The 24742-nt window shown below is 39.4% G+C and overlaps 2 protein-coding genes across 4 annotated transcripts in view; both read right to left on the reverse strand.

The window, feature by feature from the left end:
• The window catches only part of GK (glycerol kinase), a 70068-nt gene that overhangs the window by 11181 nt on the left and 34145 nt on the right, over positions 1–24742 (reverse strand). For 2 of the 3 annotated variants that reach the window (XM_060086574.1, XM_060086572.1), the window contains exons 7-13: positions 24478–24587; positions 22157–22223; positions 21027–21044; positions 19305–19340; positions 18871–18938; positions 14507–14549; positions 13949–14029 (exon numbers count right to left, since the gene is read on the reverse strand). In XM_060086574.1, the coding sequence (XP_059942557.1) occupies positions 13949–14029; positions 14507–14549; positions 18871–18938; positions 19305–19340; positions 21027–21044; positions 22157–22223; positions 24478–24587 (423 nt within the window). The remainder of the gene's footprint in view (positions 1–13948; positions 14030–14506; positions 14550–18870; positions 18939–19304; positions 19341–21026; positions 21045–22156; positions 22224–24477; positions 24588–24742) is intronic. The other variant, XM_060086573.1, reaches the window with a different exon arrangement.
• On the reverse strand, positions 8449–10322 carry LOC132482020 (DNA repair protein RAD51 homolog 1-like). Its single transcript, XM_060087011.1, has 2 exons — positions 10256–10322; positions 8449–10154 (listed from the first exon to the last, which is right to left on the reverse strand). The coding sequence occupies exon 2, from the start codon at positions 10136–10138 to the stop codon at positions 9119–9121; it is 1020 nt and encodes a 339-aa protein (XP_059942994.1). The 5' UTR covers positions 10139–10154; positions 10256–10322; the 3' UTR covers positions 8449–9118.

A 24742-nucleotide genomic window follows, 5' to 3' on the forward strand; every position in this document is an offset into this window, starting at 1 on the left:
AGATGTTTAAGGGCTTCCCTGGTGGCGCAGTGGTTGAGGGTCCGCCTGCCAATACAGGGGACACGGGTTCGTGCCCTGGTCTGGGAGGATCCCGCGTGCCGCGGAGCGGCTGGGCCCGTGAGCCATGGCCGCTGAGCCTGCGCGTCCGGAGCCTGTGCTCCACAACGGGAGAGGCCGCAACAGTGAGAAGCCCGTGTATCACAAAAAAAAAAAAAAAAAAAAGATGTTTATAAAAAGATTCTGGGGGCAAAGGAAGTATCAGCACAAACCATTAGGAATTCCAAAAAAAAATAGTTTTTTTGGTTCTGATGTTTCATTCATATGGATTATTTTTTCCTTCTTTTTTTCTTCATATAGATTATTAATGTAAATTACTTCCACAGAGTCACCCCAAACCAAAACATCAGGTAATATTAAGTGTAGGAAGCAGAATGTTTTTTATATGTCACCTGCCTCCCTGTCCCCAGTTAAATTAATTGAATTACAAATGGTTACCCTTTCTTGCCATCAGTTTTCAGGATGTAAACAAACTAGATGCTGAACATGTTGATACATCCTATCATTCATAGCTGCTATGAGAACAGGTCACTAAATGCTACTGCAAAGCTGGCAAAACATTGCAGTTGCTCTTTTTATACAGTGAATTTTCAGCTATAAAAAATTATTTGAGGAACAGATTTGACATCCCTGTGCAAATATAACCAGACTTTAAAAATGGGACAAAGACAATTCAGCAAACACCTGACAAGGGACTCTAATCCAATGTTTCTCCCACCCCAAAAAAGAAAGTTCTTAATACACTTCCTAATTTTGATATATTATATATTTAGGTACAGCGTGGGACCATCAAGGAGAACTAAGTAAATTGTTTGCTTTTGGAGACAATAGTTCAACTCTCACACATCCTTTGGAAGCGAACAATTCAGAGATAGTAGCTGCCAAAGGCTAGAAAATATATAAGATTTTCTAGAACAGTGCTGTTTAATAGAAATATAATGTGAGCCACACATGTAATTTAAATTTTCTAGTTATCATATTTAAAAAGGTTAGATTAATCATAATATATTTTGCTTAACCCAATATATTAAAAATATTATCATTGCAACATGTAATCAATATAAAACTTGAGATCTTTTATTTGTATATATTTCACTAAGTCTTTGATATCAGGTATATCATTTATGCTTACGGCACATCTCAATTTGGACTAGCCACATTTCAAGTGCTCAGTAGTCAGGTGTGGCTAGTGACTACCATATTGGACAGCACAGTTCTAGATCTAAATGGAAAAACAGATGTTCTATACTCTCAAAAAGACACTGGTCCGGGGCTTCGCTGGTGGCGCAGTGGTTGAGAGTCCGTCTGCCGATGCAGGGGACACGGGTTCGTGCCCCGGTCCGAGAAGATCCCACATGCCGCGGAGCGGCTAGGCCCGTGAGCCATGGCCACTGAGCCTGCGCGTCCGGAGCCTGTGCTCCGCAACGGGAGAGGCCACAACAGTGAGAGGCCCGCGTACCGCAAAAAAAAAAAAAAAAAAAAAAAGACATTGGTCCTACATGGCATCTAACCACGAAATGTGTATATTTCCAATAGTTTTAGGTGAGTAAGTAATGAATTTTAAAAAGCCACTGAGCTAGAAGTCTAGTGGAGTGGTCTTGCAGCTACCAGCTAGTGGAACTTTATATTTTGGGAAATCAAATGCCGATGTACCTCATTTCCACTGAAAAGGGCAGGATGTTTACATGCTCAGTTTTTTTTGAGAGGAAGCAATGTGGTTGCAGTAAAAGGAAAATCAAGGTTTTCATTAAAGGTAACTGGTTGAGGACCAGAGGGCATTATTTTAGATTAAAACAATAGAAAAAAAAATTCAAAGCCACTGTCAAGGCTCCAGAAGAAAATTATTCTAAATTTGGTCAGCAGGAGTACACAGGAGTGTTCTGTTACTGAACAAAGAAGTAGGTTCAATATAAAAAACACTTATCTGAAAGAAGTACATAATTTTGGTATCAGGATATAATACTTGGTATAGCTTTTTAAAAATTAATAAAAATAAGAGAAATCTCCAAATTCACAAAAGATGTAGTCTTCTGAATCCAGAGGCAGGAGATAAAGTGGAAGATGGTATAATGCTTTGAAGATGGGCAGAAAAAAAGAGTACAGGAATGGAAACCTAAAATGATAGATAGAAGGTGACTGTCTACTTGCTATCAAATAAGTTACTGTCAATTATATCATAAATATAAACATTCAGTACTTCAGCTCGCCAACTATAAATATGAATCAACCCTTATTCTAAGTCACGATCCACTGGGAAAGCTGCACACAAACCTAATAGTGGTTCTCTAAGAAAAACATAATAGAAATGAGAGGGTAAAAAGAAGAAGTTCTATGATAACCGGACAAGAGAAATAAATTACTCGAAAACTAGACACATAGCCTGCAAACTGAAAGGCTAAGGAACAGGCTATGCGAAGACTAGATTAAAAATAATCAAGTAGATCTGATATAATGTCATAGCAGGCAAACATACTTTCCCTCAAAAGCTCCTTGACATGAATGCCACTGCCATGAACAGTATCTGTATAAAGTAGATATTTCAGGATGCAGGATGTATCTTACAATGCAGTTATGGTTAAAATCAGTAAGTGTGGAGAAAAATTATGTAAAATTAAGATTATCCTTAAATTGCTTAAAATCAACCATTAGGCACAGTAAACATAGTTTTGTGTATGCTACAGTAATATGTAACACTACATATATAACTTATATTGTACTTAACTTCTGTATGATTACAAATGCAAAATCTAACTCTATAGCATTTTTAATTGCAAAGAAAAGAGAACAGGAGCACAGAGTTGAATTGGGGAAGCATTCATGAAATGTAACCTGCATCATTAATACTTCGATAACCAGTTAGGGAATTAAAAATAAAAGCACTTATTGCTCAGAAAGTACACTTTCTAAGAAAGTACCTTAGAAAAGTCCATAAACAATGTTTATAGGCCCCCATGATCCCTGCCTCCTGCTGTTCATGGCCTTCCATGATCCTTTCCCTTTGAGTGAGGTGGGACTATGACTTGCTTCTAACCAACAGGACATGTCAAAGGTGATGGGACGTATGTGACGATGTGCATGTGATTACGTTGCATAAGATTATCACACCTGTTTTCTGGACTCTCTCCCTGCCTTGCTGGTGTTAAGTCCTCACATGGGAAGGAACTTCAGGCGGCCTCTAGGAGCTAAGGGCAGCCTCTGGGTGACTGCTAGCAAGAAACTGAAACCCCCAGTCCTACAACCACAAGGAACCAAATCTGGCCAATAATCTGAGTGAACCTAGAAGCAGATGGAGCCTCAGATGAGACTGTAGCCTCAGCCTACACCTTGACTGCAGCCTGGTGAGACCCCGAGCAGAGGATCCAGCTAAGCTTTGCCTGGACTCCTGACCCCTGGAAACTATAAGATAATACATGGGTATGGTTTTAAGTCACTTACATCAGTGGTAATATTGTTATGCAGCAACAGTTAACTAATATATGAGACTTATACCTGAAATGGAATATCTGGCTGAAGAGGGATGAAAAACTCCAAAAACAAAAACTTAACACTATAATCACAAATCATACCAAAGAGAGGAGAAAAAGGACATTCAAAGAAAACAGTGGGGGGGGATATAAGGAATCCTCTTTGAAGTTCATGTTTAAATAGACAAAAATGGCATAACATAGGATTTGGTATATAAACAATATTTATTAAGTGTCTGCTATGTGCCAGCCTCTGGGATAGAGTGGTGAACAAGACAGATTAATATTCTGACCTCAGGGAACTTATATCCTAGTGACAGAATACAGAACATGGAAGTCTCAAATCCAAAGTAAGCTCAAGTTCATAATCAGATTAAAGGCCCCCAAAAGAATTTTGTTTCGTGAAATAACATTTAGAAAAAGAAGATGAACAAGGTAGGGAAAAGCACAGTTTGGGGAAGATAGTGCACAGATGGCAGAGGGAAGGCAGAACTAATCGTCCTATTTTGGTAATCCTTGGTCTATTTTGCTTCAGTATCTTCCACCACTAAGAAAATTTTCCAACTATTAAGAGTGGGACAGGGCTTCCCTGGTGGCGCAGTGGTTAAGACTCTGCCTGCCGATGCAGGGGACACGGGTTCGAGCCCTGGTCCGGGAAGATCCCACATGCCGCGGAGCAACTAAGCCCGTGCGTGTGACTACTGAGCCTGCGTTCTAGAGCCCGCGAGCCACAACTACTGAGCCCACGCACCACAACTACTGAAGCCCGCATGCCTAGAGCCAGTACTCCAGCAATAAGAGAAGCCACTGCAATGAGCAGCCCACGCACCACAACGAAGAGTAGCCCCCGCTTGCCGCAACTAGAGAAAGCCCGCACGCAGCAATGAAGACCCAGCGCAGCCATAAATAAATAAATGTTTATTTAAAAAAAAAAGAGTGGGACAAATTTTAGTAGTTTAATATGAGTTTAAAGTCTCAAAACACCTGAAGCATCAGGTGTCCCAATTCCTTTTTACTAATAATGAAGTAAGAACCCAGAGATGTTAATATTCTTGGTGATAAAAAAGAGGTAAACATCCCTATCAACAGAGATGGATGAGTTTGCACTTTAAAAATCACCTGTCCTGGGGCTTCCCTGGTGGCGCAGTGGTTAAGAATCCACCTGCCAATGCAGGGGACACAGGTTTGAGACCTGGTCCGGAAAGATCCCACATGCCTGCCGTGGAGCAACTAAGCCCATGAGCCACAACTACAGAGCCTGCGAGCCACAACTACTGAAGCTCGTGCACAGCAACAAAGACCCAACACAGCCATAAATAAATAAATAAATAAACTACATTGTTTAAAAAAAAAAATCACTTCTGGCCCTAACAGAGGATAACAGGCAAAACGTAAAAAGAGAAAACCAAATCAACACATGCTAACTCAGATAGAGAATAGCATCGATGTGGACAGAAACAGAAATGCACGGCTAAGCAGGATTTGAGGCCACAGGCATGATGGATTGCGAGTCATTTTTCTGTGTGTGTCAGGGAGCAGGAGTGGTGGCCGGAGCTGACTCCTGCAGAGGAAAGGGATTCGAAGTGCTTGGTGTAAGATCAGGAAGACTGTCAGTGCCTGAAGCCAGGGGCTAGGTAGTGCTTTCCTGCTTGTGTAGGGGTACTGGAAAACAAGCAATTGTCTACATGCTGACTAGGGCTATTGCCTTAATGGAAAATGAGTCTGGAAGGGAAAATTCCAAAATACATGAAGAAATCTATTATTAAAACATCAACCATGGTATCGGGAAAATAGAACAGCTACATGCAAGAGAATCAAACTGGACTACTTTCTCACACCATATATAAAAATAAACTCCAAATAGATTAAAACCTTAAATGTAAGACCTGGAACCATAAAACTCTTAGAAGAAAACACAGGCAGTATGCTCTCTGACCTTGGGTCTTAGCAATACTTTTTTGAATCTGTCTCCTCAGGCAAGGGAAACAAAAGCGAAAATAAACTAAAAAGCTTTTGCACACTGAAGGAAGGTATCAACAAAACGAAAAGGCAGCCCACTGAATGGGAGAAGATATTTGCAAATCATGTATCTCATAAGGGGTTAATATACAAAATATACAAAGAACTCAAAGAACTCAACATCAAAAACAAACAATTTGATTAAAAAACTGACAGAGGACCTCAGTAGACAGTTTTCCAAAGAAGACATATAGCTAGTCAATAAACACATGAAAAGGTGCTCAACATCACTAATCATCAGGGAAATGCAAATCATAACCACAATGAGATCTCTTCATACCTGTCATAATGGCTATTATCAAAAATAATACAAACAACAAGTGTTGGCGAGGGTGTGGAGAAAAGGGAACTCTTGGACACTGTTGGTGGGAATGTTAACTTGGTGCAGCCACTGTGGAGAGCAGTGTGGAGGTTCCTCAAAAAATCAAAAGTAGAGCTACCATAGGATACAGCAAATCCACTTCTGGGTATTTTTCCAAAGAAAACAAAAACACTAGTTTGAAAAGATATATGCAGCCCTACATTCATTGCAGCACTATTTACAATAGCCAAGATATGAAAGCAACCTACGCATCTATTAATAGATGGATAAAATGGATAACTTTATGATATATATAAAATGGAATATTATGACATCTTGCCATTTGTGAAAATATGGATGGACTTGGAGGGTATTGTGCTAAGTGAAATAAATCAGACAGAGAAAGAAAATATAGCATGATTTCACTTACATGTGGAATCTAAAAAATAAAACAAACGAATAAACATAATAAAACAGAAATAGACTCATAGAAACAGAGAACAAAATGCTGGTTGCCAGGGGGTAAGGGGGTAGCAGAATGAGTGAAATAGATGAGGGAGATTAAGAGGTACAAACCTCCAGTTATAAAGTAAACAAGTCATGGGGATGTAATATACAGCATTGGGAATATAGTCAGTAATACTGTAATAATTTTGTATGGTGACAGATGCTAACTAGACTTACTGTGGTGATCATTTTGTAATGTACAAAAATACTTAATCACTATGTTACACACCTAAAACTAATGTAATATTGTAAGTCAATTATACTTCTAGTAAAAATTGATTAAATTAAAATATATATATGCTTTGTATATATACTATATAAATTAGACATTACAGCATATCATATGCTAGCTTGCAAGCATCACTTCTAATGAAAATGTATGGAAGGGGAAAAAATGACATTAGTCAACAAAACATAACATCTGGAATAGAATCCATTTCAATCCAGTGGTAAGGACTCTGCACTTCTACCGCAGGGAGCACGGGTTCAATCCCTGGTCGGGGAACTAAGACACTGCGTGTCCGCAGAAACGCCAAAAAGAGGAAAAAACAACAATAAAACAAAACAGTAACAACAACAAAACACGAAGAGGTAGATTAAGGTATGATTTCCATGGAAAAAAACCCCATGGATTACAAATTAAAAGAAAAGAGAAATAAAATCAGGTGGACATGAAAAATAACCAGTTAAAGATTCTAGAAATGAAATTACTGAGTGAGATTTAAAAATGTAATAGATGAGATAAACTGTAGAATAGACAGAGAAACTAGGCAAAGTAGTGTTCCCATATACTGCTGGTGATATTTACACATGGTAATGAAAAAGAATGGAACAATAGCTATATTTAACAACACAGATGAATCTCCCAAATAAAATGTTGAGTGAAAGAGGCCAGATCAAAGACTGCATACTGTATTACTCAGTCTCTCTCTTATATTTTTAATATATAAAGTATTAACAACATGCAAAACTAACCTCCGTGTTTAGGGTTACACATTTAAGCGTTAATTAGAATTGTAAAGAAAAGTAAGAAAGTGATCATAATAAAAGTCAGGGCAGGGTTAACTTAGGGGAAAGGGAAGAGGATGTGATTGGGAGGGGCACATAGAAGGCTCCTGGTAGTTTTCTGTTTCCTGACCTGGGTGAAGTTACATGGGTCTTCTTTTTGTAATAATTTGTTAAGCTGTACATTGATGTTTTATGCACTTTTTCTATACATGTGTTACATTTCACAATTAAAACATTTTTGTTTGTTTTAAAGAGAGAATTTGGAAATGTAAGGTAGATACTGAGAAACTCACCAGGGATGCAGCACAGAGAAACAAAGAGATTAAAAATATATAAAAGGGCAGTTAAGAGACATGGAGGGTGGGTTGGAAGGTTCCAATATCCGTACAATAGCAATTCCAGAAGAGGATGGAGGTAATGGTAGAGAAGCAATATTTGAAGAGATAATTGCTGAGAATGTTCCAGAACTGAAGACAGACTTGTATCCAAGTACCTAACAGAATAAGTAAAAATAAATCCAAACTCAGGCACGTCATAGTAAAACTACGGAACATCAATGATAAGGATATAACGTTTAAAACTTCCAGATTATCTATCTACAAAGGAACCACTTTTAAATCAGAACAGCGAAGGTCTCATCAGCATCAAAAAATGGCCAGAAGGGATGCAGGTAAAGCAACTGAGTTTTATATCCACCCCAGAGAGAGAGCAAAATAAAGACAAACCTAAAAAAGAATAGGCTCACCACACCAGACTCTATGAACTACGAAAGGCTATCCCTCAGCAAGAAAAAACTGGGGGTTGGAGGACGGTATAAAAGGTATGGGACCAAGGAAATGATACTGGACACAGAAATTGACAAAATATGTCAATTGATATGATTTATGATTGACTGAAAACAGTATGAATTATTGAATGTTTAAGAAAAAGGGGAAATGAAAATTTTAAACTCAATAACATGATTATGGATGGAGGTGGCAAGGGTAAAGCATCCAAGGTCCTCATCATGGTTGGGTGGTTATTAAAAATACTAAACAATTATAAGCACTCTTAGAAAAAGATATAGTTATTATTATTATTATTTTCACTACAAATAACTACTTTATTGGCAGTCCCACATTGAATCTACTTGAAGAGCTTCTGAAATGTTTAAGATTCCAGAACTATCTTGAATTGCTCTTAGCATTAAAAAAGAGTAGATGGTGAAGGGCTGGTAGCCCAGCAGGCCTACTCAATACCCCTTATCTAAAAAAACATTCTTATATAAGCTAATTCAGACACACAAACTTTACCTGCTTCTGATTTAAGAGTTTTACTGACAGAGAAAAAAAAAAAACCTGTGAGGAGACCCACTCCCTTTGCCACATAGCTCAGGCATATTTTTCCCCAACGTTATTCAGTGAGAGAAGTCAGGCCTCTCCAGTTTTAGTTCTCTTAGAGACATAAGATTGGCCAATAGCAGTTAGTCCTGAGTCAACCCCAAGGCACTATGATGTCAAAGGTACTTCATACCTGACAACCCCAAACCAAAGAATTCACATAGAGATTAATATACTCTAGAAGGAATAAACATTTCAGATCAGCTTGTGACTACTGACCTGTCTCGTGTTTACACCATAAGAAAAGCCGATATAATAGCTGTTTTCCTGGAAGCCTTTTCCTGGCAGTCACAACAGGAAGAGGCCTGTGAAGAACCTCAGGGAGCAGTCCTCTCCATTAGGCTGCAGCACTTAAGGTTTATCACAGGAAAAGAACCAATGATTCAGTCCTTGGCATCTCCTACTCCATCCGCATTGATGGCAAACATAGCTTCAGCTTCAGGAAGACAAGGAGAATCATAGATTTTGCAGATTCTGGTTTCCCCTCTTCCTTTTCTCAGGTACAGTCTTGTTGTTGAGGCATGAGCAATGATATTTCCTCCAATAGGTTTTTTAGGATCTGCAGCAAACATGGCTGCTCCATCCACTTGGGCTACCACCTGGTTGGTGATCACCACTGCTACACCAAACTCATCAGCAAGTCGCAGAAGCATCCGCAGAAACCTGGCCAAGTGCATCTGCCTGGCGGAAAGCTCACCTCGACCCGAAGAGTCTGTTCTGTAGAGGGCGGTGGCACTGTCTACAATTAGCAGTGCATACCTGGACTCCACCATCATGGCTGATGCTTGATAAAGGAGCTGGGTCTGGTGGTCTGTGTTGAACCCTCGAGCATATGCTACATTATCCAGGACATCACTGCCAGAGAGGCCATATCTCTCAGCCACTGCTAGCAGCCGTTCTGGCCTAAAGGTACCCTCGGTGTCAATGTACATGGCCTTTCCTTCACCTCCACCTCGATCAATGGGAAGCTGGCATGTTACAGCCAACGTATGACAGATCTGGGTCTTGCCAGTTCGGAATTCTCCAAACATCTCTGTGATGGATCCAGTTTCAATTCCTCCTTGAAGTAGTTTGTCAAGCTCTTTGGAGCCAGTAGTAATCTGTATGATCTCAGACCGCCTTTGGTGGAACTCAGTTGCAGTGGTGAAACCCATTGGAACTAATTTAGCTGCCTCAGTCAGAATTTTATCAGCTTTGGCTTCACTAATCCCCTTAATATTTATTAGCTCCTTCTTTGGTGCATAGGCAACAGCCTCCACAGTATGGAATCCAGCTTCTTCCAATTTCTTCACATCATTGGCATGTATGCCACATTGCTCTAATCGAGAAATAGGTTGTGGGCCAAAGCTCTCTTCTTCCACTGAAGTATCTGCATTTGCTTCAAGCTGTAGCTGCATAGCCATTACTTAGTGTTCAATACTCCGCCTGCTGCGTAACTCGCCCGGGCGGGCTGCGCGCTCCGACTATAGTCCGCCGGACCCGCGCACGCCCGACCCCGGACGGACTGCAGACCCCCTCACCTGCGCCCCACTTCTCTACGCCCTTACTCCGGCCTTCTGCACGAAACCCAGGCGAGTTTCAGCTCCTAACTCTATAGTTATTATTTTGAAGGTACTACCAAAAAACCCCAAAACAACAACAAAAAATGAGAAGTGCGTTATGTTGCTTCCAAATCAGCAGAGGGAGAATGAAAGAAGACTAAAAACTAAGAGGGGTAGTTATAGTTTGTTTTCAAAAAGGGTAGAAAGTTACTTTTTGAATACCTCAGATTGCCAAGCCTAACAACAATCTGTCAAATGAAAGAAATGGATATTAAATATCTGCTTTGTAAGCACTTTAACCCAAAAAGGAAGCAGTGTGACCAGGTGGAATTTGCATGAATTCACTGAGAAAAAGTTTTACCCACCTAACTTTATTCTCTGCACTCTTTTTTGATTTTCTTAATTTTACAAAATGTTTGTTAACTGAAAAGAATTCGGAAAAGAAAAAAGATTCTATTTATTGCTGTTAATATACTAGTGTGTGTGTGTTGTGGCCAAGTTGCTAGGTTAGTAGAAGGGTGTGACATATGGGAGATGCAGTGAAAAGAACAGTGGACTTGGTAGACTGGAGCCCTGAATACTCAGATTTACAAGGAAGGAGATGGCACAGTGGAGCAGCCTAGGCATCTAGACTTTGATGCCCAATAACTGGGATTTGCACCAAGGATTGGCTACTTACTCGTTGTCAAGCTACCTTGGCCAAATGACTCCAATTTCACTTGTCTTCTTCATGTATAAAACAAGGGGATAGCAGGGTGTAGCAAAGCCTGTTGTCATCTAATCCACTGCCCCTCTCTGCTTTAAAATTCTATGAAACTAAAAAAAAAAATTACATGAATCAAAACGAAATCACATGGGGCTTCCCTGGTGGTGCAGTGGTTGAGAGTCCGCCTGCCGATGCAGGGGACACGGGTTCGTGCCCTGGTCCGGGAAGATCCCACATGCCGCGGAGCGGCTGGGCCCGTGAGCCATGGCCGCTGAGCCTGCGCGTCCGGAGCCTGTGCTCCGCAACGGGAGAGGCCACAACAGTGAGAGGCCCGCGTATCGCAAAACAAAACAAAACAAAAAAACTGAAATCATAAAGCTTACCAGTCTCCAGATGAGACAAAACTGGAAGAGGAACAGTGTGAAGAGCGAAAAAGCATTCAGATTGTGTCAGAACAGGCTGAAATTACTATCCTGAAATTTAACAGGAAGAAACAAAGACCTCAATTTAGATTAACAAAAGATCATCTGTGCAAATACAAAATGGCATCGACTTGGCTTGATAATAATTCATTTGAAAAACAGCTAGGTATTTTAATATATGTTCCTGGAGCCAGTGATATGATGAGGTTATTAGACTAAATTAATGAACACTCAGGCTAGAGTAGCAGAAACAGTGTTTCTAGTCACGGAGGCACAAATCCCACAGTGGGGATACGTCATTTTATTGTGCTTCACAGGTACTGTGTTTTTTACAAATTGAAGGTTTGTGGTAACCCTGCACAGAGCAAGTCTATTGGTGCCATTTTTCTAACAGCATTTGCTCACTACTTTGTGTTTCTGTGGCACATTTTGGTAATTCTCGCATTTTTTCAAACTTTTATTATTATAGTTGTTTAAGGTGATCTGAGATCAGTGATTTTTGGTGTTGCTATTGTAATTGTTTTGGGGTGCCATAAACTGTGCCTATATAAGACGGCGAACTTAATGATAAATGTGTGTGTTCTGACTGTTCCACCAAGTGGCCGTTCCCCATCTCTCTCCCTCTCCTCAGGTCTCCCTATTCCCTGAGACAGAACAATAACGAAATTAGGCCAATTAATAACCCTGCAATGGCCTCTAAGTGTTCAAGTGAAAGGAAAAGTCGCATGTCTCTCACTTTAAATCAAAAGCTAGATAGAAATAATTAAATTTAGTGAGGAAGGAACATCTAAAGCTGAGCTAGGCTGAAAGCTCGGCCTCTTGCTCCAAATGGTTAGCCAAGTTGTGAATGCAAAGGAAAAGTTCCTGAAGTAAATTAAAAGTGATACTCCAGTGCACACACAAATGATAAAGAAGTGAAATAGCCTTGTTGCTGATATGGAGAAAGTTTGAGTGGTCTGGATAGAAGATCAAACCAGCTACAACATTCCCTTAAGCCAAAGCCTAATCCAGAGCAAGGCCCTAACTCTCTTTAATTCTGTGAAGGCTGAGAGATGTTAGGAAGCTTCAGAAAAAATGATTGGAACTAGCAGAGGTTGGTTCATGAAGTTTAAGGAAAGAAACTGTCTCTGTAACGTAAAAGTACAAGGTAAAGCAGTAAGTGCTGATGTAGAGGCCACAGGAAGTAATTCAGAAGATCTAGCTAAGACACCTTCATTAATGAAGGGGGCCACACTAAACAACAGATTTTCAATGTAGATGAAACAGCCTTATACTGGAAGAAGATATATCTGAAACTTTCATAGCTAGAGAAAATAAGTCAATGCCTGGCTTCAAAGCTTCAGAGGACAGGCTGACTCTCTTGTTAGGGGCTAACGCAACTGGTGACTTTAAGTTGAAGCCAATGCTCATTTACCATTCTGAAAATCTAGGGTCCTTAAGAATGAATTATGCTAAATCTACTCTGCCTGTGCTGTATAAATGGAACAAGAAAGCCTGGATGACAGCACATCTGTTCACAACATGATTTACTGAATATTTAAAACCCTCTGTGGAGACCTAATGCTCAGAAGAGGATTCCCTCCAAAATATGACCACTCATTGACAATGCACCTGGTCACACAAGAGCTCTGATGGAGATGTACAATGAGACTCGTGTTGTTTTCCTGCCTGCTAATGCAACATACATTCTGTAGCCCATAGATCAAGGAGTAATTTTGAATTTCAAGTCTTATTGTTTAAGAAATACATCTTGTATGGCTAGAGCTGCCAAGATAGTGATTCCTTTGATGGATCTATTCTGGGCAAAGTACACTGAAAACCTACTAGAAAGGATTCACCATTCTAGATGCCATTAAGAACATTTGTGATTCATGGGAAGAGGTCAAAATTATAACATTAACAGGAGTTTAGAAGAAGTTCATTCCAACCCTCATGGATGACTTTGAGAGGTTCAACACTATTTCTAGGAAGTAACTAGAAATAGCAAGAGAACTAGAATTGGAAGTGGAGCCTAAAGATGTGACTGGGGACTTCCCTGGTGGCTCAGTGGTTGAGAATTCACCTGCCAGTGCAGGGAACACGGGTTTGATCCCTGGTCCGGGAAGATCCCACATACCACGGAGCAACTAAGCCCATGTGCCACAACTACTGAGCCCATGTGCCACAACTACTGAGCCCATGCACCACAACTACTGAGCCCATGTACCACAACTATTGAGCCCGTGTGCCACAACTACTGAAGCCCGCGCGCCTAGAGCCCATGCTCCACAACAAGAGAAGCCACCGCAATGAGAAGCCTGCGCACCACAACAAAGAGTAGCCCCCCACTCGCTGCAACCAGAGAAAGCCTGCATGCAGCAACGAAGACCCGATGCAGCCAAAAATAAATAAATAAATAATAAAAATAAAGATGTGACTGAATTGTTGCAATGTCATAAAATTGTAACAGATGAGGAGCTGCTTCTCATTCTTACAGACAACACTGTGGTTTTCATTAGCTTTGAATGTTTCTCACATTATCTATACTGAATGAAATGTACTTACTTCTAATGCATAATACACTGGTTTGTCTCTGCCGAGTTTGTAAGCCACTGTGGTCAGAAGGCCATGTTCAGAAAATACACACTGTAGGAAAGAGAAAAAGATTTCATTAGTCAGGAAAACAAAAGGATAGCATTAGAATATTTTTAAAGCAAAAATGATCTAGTTACAACATAATTCAATAAATATAACAATTTAGAAAACAGATCTTAAAAGTCAAAATTACCAGTATTAAGAACAGTACACTTAAACAGTACAAAAAGTTTATCCCTCGTTCCAAATTAGATTTGCATTAAGAATCTGACACGGTCCTAGTGTAGATATCCCACTAACACAATTAAAAACACACAGGTAAAATTCAAAGAACCTAAAATGGTTCTTACAAGAACCATTCAAATGTAGTGATTTTCATCATTTTTACTGAGCTCTAAATTAAACCCTGATAAAAATTAAATAAAAGCTCCTGACTCAAAAGTAACTTAATAGCAAATTATGCTCAAGTATTATTTATATGAAGTTAAAGAAGACTTTCACTAATCTTTTAATTTGAAAAAAACCAACCTTACGGCCTGTATTACATAGTAAGAAACAGCCTGTTCCATACCTATAGTTGGGGGAAAATGAACAGTAGGACAATTTTATTAAAAGTAAATGATGAAACATTAATAATACAAAACTAACATTTAACTTAGAACAATAAAAGTAATTTATATTAAAGTTTTAGAAAAGTTCTAAAAGCTAACAAACATCAGAGACTCTTTGGAATAATGTTTTAAAGGACAGTCTAGAAGAAAATGTACTTAGTGCAATCCTAATGGAAAAATGCAAGTATAGTATTTGGCACTTAGTCATGGCCCAGGGCCATGTTTATAAAATAGCACTGAGTTACAATAAATCCTAAATTCTGTCACACTTACATTGCTACTAATCCCCATGGAGTGAAGCATCATGACTAACAGGCATTCAGCAATGGGGCGGGCCAGCCTAGCTCCATCATTAGCACAGTCATAAACTTCTGGCATGGAGAGGGGGTAGGTCCAGGGTACAGGAAAGTGTAGGTGGACTTTGGGAAGAGGAGGGGCCCAGAGGGAAAAGCTAGTGCTGGTCTACTTTCCCCATTCTCTGCACAGGACAGGGCGTTCTACTAACACTGGTGGCAGAGTCATAGCCACGTAACACAGCTGCCGTGGAAGAACTGAATTTATTTTGTGACAGCCTTATCAGCAAAAGCTTTGGACTCTGCAACAAATCTGGTGCTTGGACATGAGTGAGTGGTTTTGACTTGTGCCAGGCAGATAAGCAGCCCAAACTGATATCAGTAAGGGTCACATGGCAACAGTTTTCAAATCAGTTGGCTGTGACTATCATCCTTGGCTCTCCACAGCTGTCCTGCCCTGTTTGGGATTCCCTCCCCACAGGCTTTGCCTAGGGATGGGCAGCGGGATCTCAGCAGATGCTGCTACCAGTCAGTGCTAAGCCAACAGACCCCACCAGCTGGGTTTGTCTTGTGGAGCAAATAGAAAGCCAGGGCAATTTTTTCTGATAAACATTTTTCCAGGCACCACTGTTGTGAATAAGAATTAGCCCAAGACTGTCTATCTCTTCTGCTTGATTGTCGGCCTGCATGGGATTCATGAATATCTAAGTTTTCAAAGACACCAGTCAAATAACACTAGGTATGGGTAATAATATATTTACGAATTCAAAGACATAAATCGCTACGCCTTTTTACTTCTGTGATGCTGAAAAAGCTATATATTTTAAGTCGATCTCCTTTAATAAATATTCGTAAAAATGGAAGTTAATTTTCTGTTCCACACTATTTAAAGGAGAAATCTGTACTGATTTAGTTCCATATAAACACTCTGTATACTGAATGGTAGTGCATGAGTCTTAAAGTATGAAACTGACGCAGAGGCTTAAGGTACTTAATAAAAGTGAATTCTTAAGTTTGTATATACTTGATAAGTAATTAATGAGTATTATCAATATATGAAGAGACCTCCTTGCTACATTTAGGCCACAGCTTTCAAAACAGTGTACAGGCAATTATTTTACTCTTAAATTTTACTATTTTTTTCTTCCCAGTCATCAAACCTATATGGGGTTTTCAGCATTTATATGGTCTACCAATCCTACCTCAAACATCCCAGAAAGACGTCTGACTTTTCTAAGCTCTGGAAAGGTAAAGGTTGTTTGCTATTCTCCACGGAGAAGTGGGCCAAACAAAGATGGCACACAGGGGGAGCGTGAGTGGCCCTGGCCGAAGCTGTGAAAGAGGCAGAAGGACTCCTTTATTACACTTAGGGCCTCTGGGGAGAGGAAGCACTTAAAACACAAACGTAACTTAAAAACACAAACAAAATTCCCCAAAGTTGGCATGATCCTGTTAACCTAACGAACTACATACTTCACTTCCCGTTCCAGAATAGTTGCCTTTTTGCAAAGCACATTCTGCCTTGCTGTCTCTATTCTCTACCTACCCGCATCTCTTTTGACCACTTGCAACCTGGCTTCCATCTTGAGCATTGTACTAAAACTTCATTCTTGGAGGTCACCACTGAAGACCTGATTTCTATGTACAATGGTCTGTTCTCATTCTCAGCCTCCATGACCTATTTGTACTATTTTGCACTGCTGACCAAGCCCCTCTCTTAAACAGCTCTACACTGGATCTCCACTTTAATGACTAACTACATTCTATTTGTCTGACTTCTACATCCCTTCATCTCTTCCTTCTTCTAAATATCTCCTCTACCTATTTACTTTTTCATGGTAATTTATCTATTCTTATCGCTTCAAAAATCACCTCTAAATATGGACAACTCAAAATCCCTTACTTTTATACTAAGTTCATTCCCTATTACCGTATGTGTGTAACGTACAGTCTACCAGTACTGCCAACGTGTCCCAAACAGAAATTCTTCTACTTGGACCCATTCCCTACTTTGGCTAAATCTAACCACTGGGCCCAGGGGACTCGACTCCATACCTGCTTCCTGTCTCTTGTCCCTGTGTAGCGCCATGGACATCCACCCACGCCTCCCTCAGTCCTCACCCTTCTTAGTCCTTGCCCTTGTTACTGAGATGCCATGGTGGCCTCCTCCATGTCCTCTTTGCCTCTAGTCTCTCCCCACTTTAACCCAGGACTGCCATATCATTAATGAACAGCTCCAGTCATCTCTGAACAGCAGCCCACAAACCTTCAGAAGTGTCCCACTGCCTTCAAGAAAAAAATCCTCAGTCTGAAGTTTAGGGTTTCACACCGCTACCCTAGCCTTATTTTCCCACAACCACTTCCCTACCCAAATGTTCTCCACATTCTCTAAATAATGTCTTCCATTTCCCCGTTTGCATCTTGGTTCAGTGTTCCATGCATTCACCAATATTGCTCAGTCTTCAAAACATCTCATTACTAACAATCTTTTGTGATTTTTCTCCCCTCCCTTTGAAACCCAACAGCAGTACTTCCAAGTTTTTGATGGCACATAAGTTCTGATTTATAATATGATGAACTGTATATTTGTGTTCTTTCCCCTCAGGAAGAGAAACATGAGCCCAAAGATCTTACAATTTGCTATTATTCCCCTCTGCCAACGTGCAATGGCTGCAGAAGTACTCAGCAAGCCCTCCCTAACTTAAATTCATCATTTCAGGACTTGGCTGATAATGCTTAAGGGGGAGGGGAGTATAAAGAGAGGGAAAATCTGGCAACTTTATTGGGTGCCTCCCATGTGCTCTGTAGTGTTAGGTACTTGACAAAGAGAGATAGCATCTGATTTACTAGCATTAGGGTGGCTGGCAGAGGACAAAAGAAGGGGGCGGAGGGGACAGCTTACTTTTCTACCATTTCTGTCGTTTCTGACTCCTGACTCAGCTACCTGAGACCCAGAATTCAAAGAATATGTTTCCAGACGCACGCTGACTCAAACACTCTTTGATGGTAACCTTAGGATATCATGACCTGCAAAGAATTTTCCCATCTTCCCTCCCCAAAAAACTCTCACACAAATGATGTCACACTTTTGCATGAGGACTTCTGACCCTACTAGAGTACAAGAACACTTAATCTAAAACGTAAAGACATTCTATTATTGACAAAAGAAGAACGTAACCACTGAAGTTAACATTAATGAGAGAATTAGAAAATCCTCAAGAAAAAAACACTTAAACATAGATAGTCTCCTGTCAGGTATATGGAACTCTTTTCCACACGGAGGACAGTAAAGTACAGAGGTAAAGTACCCCGGCTGAATTGAATCAGCTAGATCTGGGTGCAAAGACTGCTGCTCTCACTTACTAGCTTAACCTCTCTGAGAATCTTTCCCAGCCTTAAGTGGGAGAAATCTTATCATTCTTAAATATGGGGCTTGTTACGGACTGCACGTATGAGTAGTAAGAAGATGAGATTAGGAGAAAAATGCACCAAATCTCTGCTTCCGCCATTCCTTCTGCTTCTTGTCGAAGGAGAAACTCCAGATGATGGGGAGAAAGCACAGTGCCAGGGAAATAACATTGAAAATCCCACAAAAATATGACTTTATAATTAGTGAGAAAGTCTAGGGCAGGAACACCATGTTGAAAATTGGAAGTGGAAGCTCAGAGTCTTAACCGCTGGACCGCTAGGGAAGTCCCGAGGCAAGAATACTTTAAACCAACATTTAGTTTCTGGATGGAAAAGGTACTGAATTTTATACATTAAGGTTTTCACAAGCCTCATCAGTTTGTTTACATATGGTATAGTGAATTCAATGTGAAGAAGATGAAGAAAAACAAATGGCGAAAAGTGTATATATCTGTACTGGAACTCTTAAGCTATTAACTTTCAGCCTGGATGAACTTCAAAAGCATTTCCTCATTCAAAACACCAAAGGGAAAAACAAACAAAATACCATTGGTTTTCAGGTCTGTTTCTTAAAACTCACGTGTTTTTGGCTTGTCCATCCTGGAAGCACATTTGTCCCACCAATGCAGCAGATTGGTCCCCCAAACACTGAAAGTATACATGACAATAAAGAACACTAAGACAATATTGTTCATTTCCTTTCTAGGAGAGCCGTAAGATTTATTTTCCCCTTTATTTACGAAGGAATGAACTGTCTTATGTTCTTTGCATTGCCTCCATTTGGCCATTTTCCCATGTGTTAACACTGCAAACAGGTACAGGAAGGGAGAGTTAGAATTAATTTATTCAGAAAAAATTCTCAATAGCCTACACTGTGTCACAGTGAAACAAGAATTAGCCAATTCTGCTGCTCTTACTTATTTTCCATAGTTAAGGAAGGAGGAAGATTGATTAAGGAAAGCCATAACATGGAAGGGGGCAGGTAGCAGGGAGATGTTTGGTGATGAAACTTACCCCAGATATTGGTACACCTTCCAAGGCCCCAGCTTTCTAATAAAATTTAAAAAAAGGATTATGAATAATCACAAATTTGGCTCTACTAACGTAACTTCAACAGGAATGAACACGAATAGCAACATGCCAGAGCATGTGGGCAGACAAGACAAAGCAAGTGTTTCAACTACATGAGTGGTTCAGAGAGAGATACTAGAAATATTCCTAGAATGACAAGAAGAGACATGGACGTGAAACACTGGACTGAGAGTCAGGAAACGCAGGTTCTACTCCTGGTTAGTTAGTTAGTCACTGAGCAGGCCACTGAAACTTCTCTATGCCTCAATTTATTTATCTACAAAATGGGCCTGGGCTTATATGCATGCCGAAGGCCATTAGCTCTTTGCTATTATTGTTGTTACTAAGAAAAGACTAACACATCCTTTAAAATGAACATATAAGTAGCTATTAAACCAGCATGGAACATGTTTGTTTTGAAAGGCTGTATTTTACCAACGGTTCTTCCTACCCAAACTGCTCTGAAGATAAGTAAGAAACAAGAGAGGGTTCAGGTATTGGGTATTATTTGTTCATAGCCAACATCATTCTTCAAGTTTTGATAAGCAAGAGCTAATTTATGCCATGAATAGTGGTTTTGACTTTGATCAAGTATTGCCAGCATTCTAGGGAAAAAAATGAGATTTAAGTGACTGTGGACTTTACCAAACTTAATTGTGAAAAAAAACCCAAACAACTTACACGAATACAAAGCAATTTGTACTGATATTAAGGAATTAGGGGAAAGGAATATGATCCCTGAAGTACCTGTGATGTATTAGAAGAGCACCAAACTAAAGCTTTTGCCTGACTCCTCAGTCTGCCATTTGTAAGCCCGTCTCCTGGCCTCTGGGAGCTTCAGGTTCCCTATCTGTGACAGTGAGGTAAGAACAGAAGCCACCTCACATGGCTATGATAAGGAAATAATAGCATATGTGTGGAAACCCTTTACAAAATAAAAAATACCCTCTAGCTAGTGGATAACATTTTATTTCTTTCATGCTTTGGGGTTAATCCAAGACCTGTCTTTTATTTACTGTATAAATTCTTAGAAAATCTGAACCTGGATAATAAGTGAAGGGCTGAAAGTGAATCAGGAAACCTACAGACTAGATATCTTAATGTATTTAAATACTGAAAGAAGTCTTTGCTTATACTATTGAAGTTATTATCAAACTACCAGCAGAATCTACTACGTGCAGTCAGGCACGGAAAGCGCTCTTTTTTCTTCACAGGGAGGGGGGTCTCCGGAGGATTCCTGGGAATATCCTCTGGTGAAGCATGCAGAAAAAGTGACAGTGCATTTCCAACTAACTGGTCTGAAAGGTTGGGCAAGATATCATTTAAGATAGATGTTTAGGACATCTAAAAACTACACCTACTTTCCCTATTGTGCTAAAGCCCAAAGCACATCACAACTGTACTTTGTAATAGGGACCATCAGAATTTCTCATTCCAGAAAACTACCTTAGTCTTCCTCAGCCTTATGGAAGACTTAAAAATAAATAACGTTACATTTTAAAAAAACCTAAAGCTTGACTAGAGCTTATAATAATTTGGAGGGTCATGGAAGGTTCTAGATTAATCTACTTAGTAAATGGACTTCTGCTTATCTAAAACTAAACGGAAATGCACTGTATCTTTTCCAAATGAATGGGTAGCATAATTGGTGGGCAACCTACTCACCAGACTATGAGAGATTTTCTATAGTCAGCAAGGGGAGAGAGGGGGACAGAAGCATAATATTTTAAATGCAAGAGAAAACTAGGCCAGTTAAATGTTTTTTTAACCATCCTCTGAAACTGTTTTTCAAGAAAATTTTTTTTTCTCTGACCCAAGTCAGTGTATAGGTAGCTATGAAATTATCAAAGCACTTTTAAATTGTAGATAAGCAACGACTATGCTTCCCTTAAAAAATTCCATTTTGCCTTAAAGGGCTTTATTATAAATGAAACATTTAAGAATTCTTGCTTAAGCTTTATCCAGAACACTGAGTGTTGTACTCTATTATTATTAAGTCTATGAGTAGAGTTTCTAATGTTTTTCATGAAATGTCAAAACATTATTTTTTGGCAATTAATCTAAGACTTTTCTTAATCTTTACCATAAATTCTAGTTTTTTTGAGCTTAAACACCAGTTCAAATGCTCCTAGAGGTTTTCATCCCTGATGTGTAATCAGAGATACTCAGTAATGCTAAGTGTACTTTTTGCTTAGCCTACTTTTTCTGTGGGTTTCAATGAAAGCAACAGTAAAAATGTCCATGATGAAAACCAGTTTAATCAGCAATCACAAATCAGAACAGCTCTTTGCTTTCAGTTTCTTTGCTAAAGTTTTGCTCAGGCTGACAAAGAATCTAATATGAGACGTGGTTTGGCCATTAAAGGAGATTCAACAGGAAAAAGAACAACACTAAAATGTGAAGAGACCTTCCCATAAATTAAAAGCAGGCATCACAACTACTAAACAGTTATTTGGATTAAAAGAATAAACTGGCTGAAACATTCTGTTACCACCCTCTGTAGTTAGCTTATCTCAATAATACTTTAAAATACTCAAAGAAAAGAAAGTTTATAATAGATAAAGATTTTATATAGTTTTATATAAAGTTTATATAAAATATAAACTGGTAAGAAGGACTCAAGAATTTTAAGTTATAAAACTATTTAAACAATACTAAATTCTTATTTTACATACTGTCAACATTCACAAAATGTACAGGTCTCAAAATATAAAACGTAACGCAATTGACTTTTGAATTCTGAATAGTAAAGCCTTTTTTAAGATAAAAATTATTATTATTATTATTATTTTTACCATTAGGCCATAGATCTCAGAAGAACTCCGGACATTTGGAAGAATTTTCATTGGAATTTCAAAAAATCTAAAAAACAATAAGATTGGGTATATAAACCTATTTTAAATAAACATCTAGAAACATTTATATGAATTTAAAGGCATGTAAACAACAATTAAAAATGAACGTATTTTAGTGTACAATTAAATAGTAACAAATAAATAAGCCAGCAGTATGCTTGGGTATTTAACACTCTAACTTTATACAAACAAATCAATACAAAATAAAAAGCACACAAAAACCAAAGTACTTTTATAGAGGAACCTAATTTTCCTTGAAAAATAAGCAAGACAATTACTTAATTTGGCCTATTTATTATATATGCAATAAAATGGATTAAAGACCTAAATGTAAGGCCAGACACTATCAAACTATCAAACTCTTAGAGGAAAACATAGGCAGAACACTCTATGACATAAATCACAGCAAGATCCTTTTAGACTCACCTCCTAGAGAAATGGAAATAAAAACAAAAATAAACAAATGGGACCTAATGAAACTTCAAAGCTTTTGCACAGCAAAGGAAACCATAAACAAGACGAAAAGACAACCCTCAGAATGGGAGAAAATATTTGCAAATGAAACAACGGACAAAGGATTAATCACCAAAATTTACGAGCAGCTCATGCAGCTCAATATCAAAAAAACAAACAGCCCAATCCAAAAATGGGCAGAAGACCTAAACAGACATTTCTCCAAAGAAGATATACAGATCGCCAACGAACACATGAAAGAATGTTCAACATCATTAATCATTAGAGAAATGCAAATCAAAACTACAATGAGATATCATCTCACATAGGTCAGAATGGCCATCATCAAAAAATCTAGAAACAATAAATGCTGGAGAGGGTGTGGAGAAAAGGGAACACTCTTGCAATGTTGGTGGGAATGTGAATTGATACAGCCACTATGGAGAACAGTATGGAGGTTCCTTAAAAAACTAAAAATAGAACTACCATATGACCCAGCAATCCCACTACTGGGCATATACCCTGAGAAAACCATAATTCAAAAAGAGTCATGTACCACAATGTTCATTGCAGCTCTATTTAGAATAGCCAGGACATGGAAGCAACCTAAGTGTCCATCAACAGATGAATGGATAAAGAAGATGTGGCACATATATACAATGGAATATTACTCAGCCATAAAAAGAAATGAAATTGAGCTATTTGTAATTAGGTGGATAGACCTAGAGTCTGTCATACAGAGTGAAGAAAGTCAGAAAGAGAAAAACAAATACCGTATGCTAACATATATATATATGGAATCTAAGAAAACAAACAAACAAACAAAAAATGGCCATGAAGAACCTAGGGGTAAGATGGGAATAAAGACACAGACCTACTAGAGAATGGACTTGAGGATATGGGGAGGGGGAAGGGTAAGCTGTGACAAAGTGAGAGAATGGCATGGACATATATACACTACCAAACGTAAAATAGATAGCTAGTGGGAAGCAGCCACATAGCACAGGGAGATCAGCTAGGTGGTTTGTGACCACCTGGAGGTGTGGAATAGGGAAGGTGGGAGGGAGGGAGACACAAGAGGGAAGAGATATGGGAGCATATGTATATATATAACTGATTCACTTTGTTATAAAGCAGAAACTAACACACCATTGTAAAGCAATTATACTGCAATAAAGATGTTACCAAAAAAAAAAAATAATAGTCTGGGGCTTCCCTGGTGGCGCAGTGGTTGAGAGTCCGCCTGCCGATGCAGGGGACGCGGGTTCGTGCCCTGGTCCGGGAAGATCCCACATGCCGCGGAGTGGCTAGGCCCGTGAGCCATGGCTGCTGAGCCTGCGTGTCCGGAGCCTGTGCTCCGCAACGGGAGAGGCCACAACAGTAAGAGGCCCATGTACCGCAAAAAAAAAAAAAAGTCTGTTTTAAAAGAATATACAGGGCCTCCCTGGTGGCGCAGTGGTTGAGAGTCCGCCTGCCGATGCAGGGGATGCGGGTTCGTGCCCCGGTCTGGGAGGATCCCATATGCCGCGGAGTGGCTGGGCCCGTGAGCCATGGCCGCTGGGCCTGCGCGTCCGGAGCCTGTGCTCCGCAACGGGAGGGGCCACAACAGTGAGAGGCCCGCATACCGCAAAAAGAAAAAAATAAAAAATAAAAAAAAATAAAAGAATATACAACATAGACTTGTATATTGTAGTTGAAATATCAACAGTTAAAGTTTGGTGCTCCACTGACATCTGAAAATAGTAAGATTTAGGTTATAAATAGGCAACAAACTTGGAAAACTATTCTTAGGGCAAAACACAACTCACTCGCAGAGCTCTTTATCCCATTCCAAAGAATGGATGTTGAAAAGCATCGTCCTGCTTGCATTTGTTACATCTGTACAATGGACACCTCCACTGGCTCCTCCTGTCAAGCTCTGGACAGAATGAAAAGGACATGTTAAATCTGTACTTATTTGCAATTTAATTTACACTTTGTCAAGAGCCATAATCAGTTGCAGAGCACATAAGGCAGGAGAATGGAACATTTCAATTACTTAATTTTTCAGTTTTCAGCAGTGTCCAATAGAAA

This window comes from Mesoplodon densirostris, chromosome X, assembly GCF_025265405.1.
Source record: "Mesoplodon densirostris isolate mMesDen1 chromosome X, mMesDen1 primary haplotype, whole genome shotgun sequence".
Taxonomy (NCBI): domain Eukaryota; kingdom Metazoa; phylum Chordata; class Mammalia; order Artiodactyla; family Ziphiidae; genus Mesoplodon; species Mesoplodon densirostris.

Bases quoted from the DNA above. Each gene is read 5' to 3' on its own strand.
- LOC132482020 (XM_060087011.1), bottom strand. From the start codon at position 10,138: ATGGCTATGCAGCTACAGCTTGAAGCAAATGCAGATACTTCAGTGGAA.